General features: G+C 47.8%; 1 protein-coding gene across 1 annotated transcript in view; it reads left to right on the top strand.

The window, feature by feature from the left end:
- The window catches only part of sh2b1 (SH2B adaptor protein 1), a 15,482-nt gene extending 3,686 nt beyond the window's left edge, over window positions 1–11,796 (top strand). The window contains 9 exon segments of the mRNA XM_034540162.1: window positions 1–277; window positions 586–687; window positions 1,086–1,177; window positions 4,997–5,079; window positions 5,661–5,816; window positions 7,983–8,194; window positions 8,936–9,110; window positions 9,990–10,080; window positions 11,677–11,796. The exon segment at window positions 1–277 is cut by the window's left edge and continues 905 nt beyond it. Coding sequence (XP_034396053.1) covers window positions 1–277; window positions 586–687; window positions 1,086–1,177; window positions 4,997–5,079; window positions 5,661–5,816; window positions 7,983–8,194; window positions 8,936–9,110; window positions 9,990–10,080; window positions 11,677–11,698 — 1,210 coding nt within the window. The 3' untranslated portion in view covers window positions 11,699–11,796.
- Window positions 11,797–12,094: the final 298 nt, after the last annotated feature.

Below are 12,094 nucleotides of genomic sequence, written 5' to 3'. Positions count from 1 at the left end.
GAGGGAGGGCGGCGTGAGCGTCAGCTCGTCCACCGACGAGTTCGCCGGAAGCCACGGCTTCTCCGGCTTCTCCTTCGGCCTGCTGCATCACGGCGCCGACAACAACAACTCGGCCGTGGCGGCCGCGGCCAGCCCGGTGCAGCCGCTGGCCAGCGGGGGCAACGTTCCCTGGAGAGGAGGGCGCTGGCACAAGTGTCGCCTGGTCCTCCGAGAGAGAGACCGAGAGGGGGGAGAGCGGGGGGAGGACTACTACCTGGAGTTCTTCATTCCACCCAAAGTAAGTGTGACGCATGCTCACGGTCAGCTTTGAACAACATGTTATGTTTGATATCGTTTTAATTGTGTGCTTTTATTTAGTTTCATTTGTTTTCAGTCAATCGCTAACTGTTCAAGGAACACATAATAACTCCTTTCATCCAAAGAGTGTTTTACGTTTTTAGTTCAGAGGGTATATATATATATAAATATATATATAAATATTATATTCATATTTATTCTCAGTAAGATCTCCCCTGGTCAGCGTTTTGGTTCATTTAGTGAAAGAAGAAACATTCAGTACGTTTTTCATCCGCTTGCGTCCTCCAGTCGTCGAAGCCCCGGCTGACCGTCCCCTGCTGCTCCATGGGGGACGTGAGGAGCACCACGGCGCTGGAGGTCCCCGACAAGGAGAACACCTTCCTGCTGCAGGTAGCTCCTGAACTCCATCACTTACATTTATTAACATCACTTGTATTAATACTACTGTACTGCATTCAAAATGTTACTGCAGTAAAACACATCAAAACATACTTAAAGTAAATATTATATTATTGTGCTATGATTATGTTGTATTAATAATCTGCAAAGTAACTTAAGCTTTTAGATGTAGTGGAGAAGATGTATAAAGTGGCAACAAATGCAAATACTAGTAAAAGTGCTTCAAAAAGCACTTGTAAGTATGTTCAACGTCAGCACATACCTGCAAGAGTTTGACTAGAGGGGAAAAAAAGCCAGAACATATAAAAGATTGTAGATAAAAGTTTAACGGGAGGAAGTCCACCGTCCAATCTGAAGCTTCCTCTTCTTCTTCTCTTCCTCGCTCTCAGCTGGAAGGGGCGGTGCAGTACGTGATCGAGACGCGTGACGCCGTTCAGATGAGAGCCTGGCTGAGCGACATCAGGAACGGCATCTGTCTCAGGTAACGAACAAACAAACGCCCGAACAAACAAACAAACGACCGAACAAACAAACAAACGACCAAACAAACGACCGAACAAACAAACGACCGAACAAACAAACAAACGACCGAACAAACAAACAAACGACCGAACAAACAAACAAACGACCGAACAAACAAACAAACGACCAAACAAACGACCGAACAAACAAACAAACGACCGAACAAACAAACAAACGACCGAACAAACAAACAAACGACCAAACAAACGACCGAACAAACAAACGACCGAACAAACAAACAAACGACCGAACAAACAAACGACCGAACAAACAAACAAACGACCGAACAAACAAACGACCAAACAAACAAACGACCAAACAAACAAACGCCTGAACAAACAAACAAACGACCAAACAAACAAACAAACGCCTGAACAAACAAACAAACGACCGAACAAACAAACAAACGACCAAACAAACAAACAAACGCCTGAACAAACAAACAAACGACCGAACAAACAAACAAACAAACGACCGAACAAACAAACAAACGACCAAGGCGACATAGAGGAGACATGAAGGCGACATAGAGGAGACATGAAGGCGACATAGAGGAGACATGAAGGAGACATAGAGGAGACATGAAGGCGACATAGAGGAGACATGAAGGCGACATAGAGGTGACATGAAGGCGACATAGAGGAGACATGAAGGCGATATAGAGGAGACATGAAGGAGACATAGAGGAGACATGAAGGAGACATAGAGGAGACATGAAGGCGACATGAAGGCGATATAGAGGAGACATGAAGGCGACATAGAGGAGACATGAAGGAGACATAGAGGAGACATGAAGGAGACATAGAGGAGACATGAAGGCGACATGAAGGCGATATAGAGGAGACATGAAGGCGACATAGAGGTGACATGAAGGAGACATAGAGGAGACATGAAGGCGACATAGAGGTGACATGAAGGCGACATAGAGGAGACATGAAGGCGACATAGAGGAGACATGAAGGCGACATAGAGGAGACATGAAGGAGACATAGAGGAGACATGAAGGCGACATAGAGGAGACATGAAGGCGACATAGAGGTGACATGAAGGCGACATAGAGGAGACATGAAGGCGACATGAAGGAGACATGAAGGCGACATAGAGGAGACATGAAGGCGACATAGAGGAGACATGAAGGCGACATAGAGGAGACATGAAGGCGACATAGAGGTGACATGAAGGCGACATAGAGGAGACATGAAGGCGACATGAAGGCGACATAGAGGAGACATGAAGGCGACATAGAGGTGACATGAAGGCGACATAGAGGAGACATGAAGGCGACATGAAGGCGACATAGAGGAGACATGAAGGCGACATGAAGGCGACATAGAGGAGACATGAAGGCGACATAGAGGTGACATGAAGGCGACATAGAGGAGACATGAAGGCGACATGAAGGCGACATGAAGGCGACATGAAGGCGACATAGAGGAGACATGAAGGCGACATAAAGGCGACATGAAGGCGACATGAAGGCGACAGGAAGGCGACATGAAGGCGACAGGAAGGCGACATAGAGGAGACATGAAGGCGACATGAAGGCGACATAGAGGAGACATGAAGGCGACATAAAGGCGACATGAAGGCGACATGAAGGCGACATGAAGGCGACAGGAAGGCGACAGGAAGGCGACATAGAGGAGACATGAAGGCGACATGAAGACGACATAGAGGAGACATGAAGGCGACATACAGGAGACATGAAGGCGACATGAAGGCGACATGAAGGCGACATGAAGGCGACATGAAGGCGACAGGAAGGCGACAGGAAGGCGACATAGAGGAGACATGAAGGCGACATGAAGACGACATAGAGGAGACATGAAGGCGACATAGAGGAGACATGAAGGAGACATAGAGGAGACATGAAGGTGACATAGAGGAGACATGAAGGCGACATAGAGGAGACATGAAGGCGACATAGAGGTGACATGAAGGCGACATAGAGGAGACATGAAGGCGACATAGAGGAGACATGAAGGCGACATAGAGGAGACATGAAGGCGACATGAAGGCGATATAGAGGAGACATGAAGGCGACATAGAGGAGACATGAAGGCGACATAGAGGAGACATAGAGGAGACATAAAGGCGACATGAAGGCGACATGAAGGCGACAGGAAGGCGACATGAAGGCGACATAGAGGAGACATAAAGGCGACATGAAGGCGACAGGAAGGCGACATAGAGGAGACATGAAGGCGACATGAAGGCGACATGAAGGCGACATGAAGGCGACATAGAGGAGACATGAAGGCGACATGAAGGCGACATGAAGGCGACATGAAGGCGACATAGAGGAGACATGAAGGCGACATGAAGGCGACATGAAGGCGACAGGAAGGCGACATGAAGGCGACATAGAGGAGACATGAAGGCGACATGAAGGCGACATAGAGGAGACATGAAGGCGACATGAAGGCGACATGAAGGCGACATAGAGGTGACATGAAGGCGACATAGAGGTGACATGAAGGCGACATAGAGGTGACATGAAGGCGACATAGAGGAGACATGAAGGCGACATAGAGGAGACATGAAGGCGACATAGAGGAGACATGAAGGCGACATGAAGGCGATATAGAGGAGACATGAAGGCGACATAGAGGAGACATGAAGGCGACATGAAGGCGACATGAAGGCGACATAGAGGAGACATGAAGGCGACATGAAGGCGACATGAAGGCGACATGAAGGCGACATAGAGGAGACATGAAGGCGACATGAAGGCGACATGAAGGCGACATGAAGGCGACATAGAGGAGACATGAAGGCGACATGAAGGCGACATGAAGGCGACAGGAAGGCGACATAGAGGAGACATGAAGGCGACATGAAGACGACATAGAGGAGACATGAAGGCGACATGAAGGCGACATGAAGGCGACATGAAGGCGACATAGAGGAGACATGAAGGCGACATGAAGGCGACATGAAGGCGACATGAAGGCGACATAGAGGAGACATGAAGGCGACATGAAGGCGACATGAAGGCGACAGGAAGGCGACATGAAGGCGACATAGAGGAGACATGAAGGCGACATGAAGGCGACATAGAGGAGACATGAAGGCGACATGAAGGCGACATGAAGGCGACATAGAGGTGACATGAAGGCGACATAGAGGTGACATGAAGGCGACATAGAGGAGACATGAAGGCGACATAGAGGAGACATGAAGGCGACATAGAGGAGACATGAAGGCGACATGAAGGCGATATAGAGGAGACATGAAGGCGACATGAAGGCGATATAGAGGAGACATGAAGGCGACATGAAGGCGACATAGAGGAGACATGAAGGCGACATAGAGGAGACATGAAGGCGACATGAAGGCGACATGAAGGCGACAGGAAGGCGACATGAAGGCGACATAGAGGAGACATGAAGGCGACATAGAGGAGACATGAAGGCGACATAGAGGAGACATGAAGGCGACATAGAGGAGACATGAAGGCGACATAGAGGAGACATGAAGGCGACATAGAGGGGACATGAAGGAGACATGGAGGAGACATGGAGGCGACATAGAGGAGACATGAAGGCGACATAGAGGAGACATGAAGGCGACATAGAGGAGACATGAAGGCGACATAGAGGAGACATGAAGGCGACATAGAGGAGACATGAAGGCGACATAGAGGAGACATGAAGGCGACATAGAGGGGACATGAAGGAGACATGGAGGAGACATGGAGGCGTCATACAGGAGACATGGAGGCGACATGGAGGCGTCATACAGGCGACATGACGCACCTCCCTTCTGTCTCCCACAGTGAGCAGGAGGACGCTGAAGGTGTGTCTTTGGGGCCGCTGGACATCAGCGGGATGCCTGAGATGGTCGACCGTCTTTCACAAGGTATTTCTGGGAGTTTCATCCCTTTTGAAGTTAAACAAGGAGCTCTTTCTGAGACGTTTGTAGGCTTTTAAGCAGAGTTCTGCTGTGGAGGTGTTTTAGACTCCTAAAAGGATCAACATCGGTTAAAGTGAACGCTATAATTATTATGTCTTCACACACCAGACTCCATTCATAAATACAGCCATTGAAGCTGCTGGTCTCCTGCTGCCTCTGTCTGTTAGTGTGTTGTTGTTGTTGTTGTTGTTGTTGTTGTTGTGTTCCTTCAGAGAAACACACAAACACAGCTGAGAGCAGAGAGACGCTTTATATAACAGTACGTGACAGTAAACACTGAGCGAGAGAAAAAGACATAATTTAAGAAAGGAAAATTAGATCAAACTAATTAAGAATTCAAGAGAGTAAACGACAGCTTCAGCTCCGTCAGAACGATAAAAATATAATAAATATAACGTTCACTTTAACTGATATTGATCCTTTTAGGGGTCTAAAATACGTAGAACAGTACTTCTACTGTAGTAATACACAGACTGTGTAGAAGTACCTCATACAAACCAATGTTGTTGTTGTTGTTGTTATCTCAGTGTGTTACGGAGGCATCGGAGGCTCCTCCCCTCTGATGGATCCTCTCCCACCAGAGTTGCCACCTCGAGCCCCTCTCGACGAACCAGACGGCCGGATTCTCGGCGGAGGCGGAGTCAGCCTCGGCACACCTTTTGCTGAGACGCCAGACGCAACAGGTGTTTCTTTATTTTATTAGATATTGAACCGGAACTATGGTTTGGGTTTCGTTAAAAGTACAACATTATATTTATATTCTTCATTAGTGTAATAATGAGCTCAGGGCTTTAGGAAGTTAAACATAATAATTCATCTCTAATCTCTATTTTATATTCATGTAAAACATCTGGATTCATTCTAGTTTATCACCAACACTACAGTTTACTAGATTACACCTGAACGCATCATGAGAACGTTACCATGTACCTTCAGCCAGTACTCATGTTCACTGAGCGGAGCCTGAACGCATCATGAGAACGTTATTATTTACCTTCAGCCAGTACTCATGTTCACTGAGCAGAGCCTGAACGCATCATGAGAACGTTATCATTTACCTTCAGCCAGTACTCATGTTCACTGAGTAGAGCCTGAACGCATCATGAGAACGTTATCATTTACCTTCAGCCAGTACTCATGTTCACTGAGCAGAGCCTGAACGCATCATGAGAACGTCATCATTTACCTTCAGCCAGTACTCATGTTCACTGAGCGGAGCCTGAACGCATCATGAGAACGTTATCATTTACCTTCAGCCAGTACTCATGTTCACTGAGCAGAGCCTGAACGCATCATGAGAACGTTATCATTTACCTTCAGCCAGTACTCATGTTCACTGAGCAGAGCCTGAACGCATCATGAGAACGTTATCATTTACCTTCAGCCAGTACTCATGTTCACTGAGCAGAGCCTGAACGCATCATGAGAACGTTATCATTTACCTTCAGCCAGTACTCGTGTTCACTGAGCGGAGCCTGAACGCACCATGAGAACGTTATCATTTACCTTCAGCCCGTACTCGTGTTCACTGAGCAGAGCCTGAACGCATCATGAGAACGTTATCATTTACCTTCAGCCAGTACTCATGTTCACTGAGCAGAGCCTGAACGCATCATGAGAACGTTATCATTTACCTTCAGCCAGTACTCATGTTCACTGAGCAGAGCCTGAACGCATCATGAGAACGTTATCATTTACCTTCAGCCAGTACTCATGTTCACTGAGCAGAGCCTGAACGCATCATGAGAATGTTATCATTTACCTTCAGCCAGTACTCATGTTCACTGAGCAGAGCCTGAACGCATCATGAGAACGTTATCATTTACCTTCAGCCAGTACTCATGTTCACTGAGCAGAGCCTGAACGCATCATGAGAACGTTATCATTTACCTTCAGCCAGTACTCATGTTCACTGAGCGGAGCCTGAACGCATCATGAGAACGTTATCATTTACCTTCAGCCAGTACTCATGTTCACTGAGCAGAGCCTGAACGCATCATGAGAACGTTATCATTTACCTTCAGCCAGTACTCATGTTCACTGAGCAGAGCCTGAACGCATCATGAGAACGTTATCATTTACCTTCAGCCAGTACTCATGTTCACTGAGCGGAGCCTGAACGCACCATGAGAACGTTATCATTTACCTTCAGCCCGTACTCGTGTTCACTGAGCAGAGCCTGAACGCATCATGAGAACGTTATCATTTACCTTCAGCCAGTACTCATGTTCACTGAGCAGAGCCTGAACGCATCATGAGAACGTTATCATTTACCTTCAGCCAGTACTCGTGTTCACTGAGCGGAGCCTGAACGCATCATGAGAACGTTATCATTTACCTTCAGCCAGTACTCATGTTCACTGAGCGGAGCCTGAACGCATCATGAGAACGTTATCATTTACCTTCAGCCAGTACTCATGTTCACTGAGCGGAGCCTGAACGCATCATGAGAACGTTATCATTTACCTTCAGCCAGTACTCATGTTCACTGAGCAGAGCCTGAACGCATCATGAGAACGTTATCATTTACCTTCAGCCAGTACTCATGTTCACTGAGCGGAGCCTGAACGCATCATGAGAACGTTATCATTTACCTTCAGCCAGTACTCATGTTCACTGAGCGGAGCCTGAACGCATCATGAGAACGTTATCATTTACCTTCAGCCAGTACTCATGTTCACTGAGCAGAGCCTGAACGCATCATGAGAACGTTATCATTTACCTTCAGCCAGTACTCATGTTCACTGAGCAGAGCCTGAACGCATCATGAGAACGTTATTATTTACGTTGTTTCTCAAAGTCACATGCACGTCCATAAAGTGCCTCATGTGCCGTTCTCCACCACCCAGGCTCCTTCCTGTTCTCGGAGGTGACCCCTGCGGAGGCGGTGGAGCACCCGCTCAGCGAGTGTCAGTGGTTCCACGGCACCTTGTCCCGCCTCAAAGCCGCTCAGCTGGTGTTGGCTGGCGGCCCGGCGAGCCACGGCGTCTTCCTGGTTCGCCAGAGCGAGACGCGCCGCGGAGAATACGTCCTCACCTTCAACTTCCAGGGCAAGGCCAAGGTGAGTCCGGGAGCTAATCAATATATCTTTATTAACCCGGCGATTGCATTGCTGCTTTAGCCGGTTCGTTACCGCCGACTGTGGGACGAGTATCAGCAGGATTTAATCCAGGCTAGGACTCTTATTGCTTCGCTCTGATTATTTTGTGAGGGAAAGAAAGACAATGAATTAAGCATCATTTCTTTATTATTCTTGTATGTAAAAAGTAAAAATCAAATCTTTAGCAGCAACACTTATTAATAATTAAATCTACGCTCTATTAGTTTAATAGCAGACTAACATTTCGTCGTCTCAGTACCTGCGACTCCTCTGGTTGTATAGAAGTCTATGCTTCATGTGTTAAAGCTGCATTCTCTCTCCTGACCACCAGGGGGCGACTCCTCTGGTTGTATAGAAGTCTATGCTTCATGTGTTAAAGCTGCATTCTCTCTCCTGACCACCAGGGGGCGACTCCTCTGGTTGTATAGAAGTCTATGCTTCATGTGTTAAAGCTGCATTCTCTCCTGACCACCAGGGGGCGACTCCTCTGGTTGTATAGAAGTCTATGCTTCATGTGTTAAAGCTGCATTCTCTCTCCTGGCCACCAGGGGGCGACTCCTCTGGTTGTATAGAAGTCTATGCTTCATGTGTTAAAGCTGCATTCCCTCTAGTGAACACCAGGGGGCAACTCCTCTGGCTGCATGATGTTCATTTAGTAGATTATGGTCTGTAGAGTCAGCCCACGTGTGTTCTGTCCTCCAGCACCTCCGTCTCTCCCTGAACGAGGACGGTCAGTGCCGAGTGCAGCACCTCTGGTTCCAGTCCATCTTCGACATGTTGGAGCACTTCCGGGTGCACCCGATCCCCCTGGAGTCCGGCGGCGCCTCCGACGTCACGCTCATCAGCTTCGTGGGCGCCACCGCCGTTCGCCAGCCAGGTACGGAGCGAACCTCGCCGCCAAGAAACACGCGAAGAAGAGAAGCAGGAAGTCGGTTGCCGTGAACGTGGTGGCCCGTAACGCCTTCGTAAAGCTTCCATGACCTCCGACATCACGCACAGGAAGTTCAATACCAGAGAATAAATGCTCGTCTCATTCCGTCATCACTTCTCAGGCATCAAGGAAGTATTGTCATTTGAGCAGAAATACACAATTTTAACAACACATTTGTCCAACACCCTGTAAAACACGAATATTCTCCCAATATTTAAATTTTAACTCAAGTTTTAGTTAGAAAAACGTTTTGAACATTTCAGTCAAAATAGCGCCTACTTTCTTTAACTTCAACATAATAAATATGTTTAACTGTAATTTTTCGGACAAAATATCGGACTTATTTCAAACGTACGCGACGACGAGGAGGCTCTGCGATCCTTTTTTATTTTAGTTTTTTACGTGAGAAAAAATAGCCGCTGACCAGATCTGCTCCTTTCTGTTCTGACCTTTCACAATAAAAGCCCCTGAATGATTAGAAAGTAATTGTCCCGACGCTGTGTTGCGAAAGCCAATCGGCGTTGAGATGCTCTACGCGTGTGCAGATATTTCACTCTGTGTATCCTCCTCTGTCCAGATGTAGTCACTTCCTGTTTACTGGTTGCAAAAAAAACAAGATGGCGGCGGCCGTAATCCAAGATTCCAAACGCAGGTTTACACGACCCGCTTCAAAGTCAGAGTATTATTATATTTGGAATAACGGTGTAATATTTGTTGCGTGTGAACGCAGTCGGTGTTAAATGTCGGGAACAGAAACTAACTTCAGACGGGGACGCTCCCGCTGACCTCTGACCTCTGTTGTATCCGTTGGCTCATCCCTTGCAGGCCGGGACAGGGCAGGCAGTCGGCCCACAGTCTGTGATGTCATCACCACGCGCCATCCCGACTCTCCATCAACCCCCATCTCTGACTGTGTGTAAGTGAGACCGGACTCTAAAAGAGAGACACTCCGAGAGGGAGTGAGAGACTCTTGAGTGAGAGAGTGAGCAACACTGTGAGAGAGAGTGAGAGAAACAATCTGAGAGACACTGTGATAGTGAGAGAGACATTATGTGAGAGTGAGAGACACTCTGTGATAGTGAGAGAGACATTATGTGAGAGTGAGAGACACTCTGTGATAGTGAGAGACATTATGTGAGAGTGAGAGAGACATTATGTGAGAGTGAGAGACACTCTGTGATAGTGAGAGACATTATGTGAGAGTGAGAGAGACATTATGTGAGAGTGAGAGACATTATGTGAGAGTGAGAGACACTCTGTGATAGTGAGAGACATTATGTGAGAGTGAGAGACACTGTGATAGTGAGAGAGACATTATGTGAGAGTGAGAGACACTCAGTGATAGTGAGAGACATTATGTGAGAGTGAGAGACACTCTGTGATAGTGAGAGAGACATTATGTGAGAGTGAGAGACATGTGAGAGTGAGAGAGACATTGTGTGAGAGTGAGAGACACTCTGTGATAGTGAGAGAGACATTATGTGAGAGTGAGAGAGACATGTGAGAGTGACAGACATTATGTGAGAGTGACAGACATTATGTGAGAGTGAGAGACATTTTGTGAGAGTGAGAGAGACATTATGTGAGAGTGAGAGACACTGTGATAGTGAGAGAGACACTCTGTGATAGTGAGAGAGACATTATGTGAGAGTGAGAGACACTGTGATAGTGAGAGAGACATTATGTGAGAGTGAGAGACATTATGTGAGAGTGAGAGACACTCTGTGATAGTGAGAGAGACATTATGTGAGAGTGAGAGACACTGATAGTGAGAGAGACATTATGTGAGAGTGAGAGACACTCTGTGATAGTGAGATAGACATTATGTGAGAGTGAGAGACATTATGTGATAGTGAGAGAGACACTCTGTGATAGTGAGAGAGACACTCTGTGATAGTGAGAGAGACATTATGTGAGAGTGAGAGACACTGTGATAGTGAGAGAGACATTATGTGAGAGTGAGAGACACTGATAGTGAGAGAGACATTATGTGAGAGTGAGAGACATTATGTGATAGTGAGAGACATTATGTGAGAGTGAGAGACACTCTGTGATAGTGAGAGAGACACTGTGATAGTGAGAGAGACACTCTGTGATAGTGAGAGAGACACTCTGTGATAGTGAGAGAGACACTCTGTGATAGTGAGAGAGACATTATGTGATAGTGAGAGACATTATGTGAGAGTGAGAGAGACATTATGTGAGAGTGAGAGACACTCTGTGATAGTGAGAGAGACACTCTGTGATAGTGAGAGAGAGTGAGACACTAGTGAGAGTGCGTGCGTGCGTGTGTGTGTGCGCGTGCTCCTTGTAGTGGACCGTCTCCATGACTACCATGGACTTCATCACCACAGACTCTTAACCGTCGCTCACTTTCTCTCCTTTTCTCTTCCGACTCCTCACTTCACTCCTTCACTACACCTTTGGCCTTATTTCCTCCTTCCTCTATTTACACTTATTCCCTCTTCTTTCCTTCCTTCCTTCCTTCCTTCCTTCCTTCCTGTCCCTGCAGACTTGACCAGCAGACCCCGTAGCCCTCCTCAGCCGCCTCCTCCTCCGCTGCCGCCGGGCCGCCCGCCGCCCCCGTCGCCTCCCCAGGAGCGAGGAGGTGAGGCGGAGGATGTGGCGGGAGGAGGAGGAGGAGGAGGAGGAGGAGGAGGAGGAGCAGGAGGAGGAGGAGCAGGAGGAGGAGGAGCAGGAGGAGGAGGAGCAGGAGCAGGAGGTGGAGGAGGCGTGGCCACGGTGATGATGCCCTCGCCTCCGCCGGGAGGAGGAGGAGTCGAAGGAGGAGGAGGAGGAGGAGGAGGTGACGACTGGGAGGACACTCCTCTACGCCAACTCGAAGCTGTGGAGGGAGAGGAGAGGGAGGGAGCGAGGGCGCCAAGAGCCATCAACAACCAGTACTCCTTCTTCTGATGAAGGGAGGAGGA

This window comes from Cyclopterus lumpus, chromosome 8, assembly GCF_009769545.1.
Source record: "Cyclopterus lumpus isolate fCycLum1 chromosome 8, fCycLum1.pri, whole genome shotgun sequence".
In the NCBI taxonomy this organism is placed as follows: Eukaryota; Metazoa; Chordata; class Actinopteri; order Perciformes; family Cyclopteridae; genus Cyclopterus; species Cyclopterus lumpus.
The sequence above is the reverse complement of the archived record's forward strand: the minus strand, read 5'-3'. Positions and strand labels throughout refer to the sequence as shown.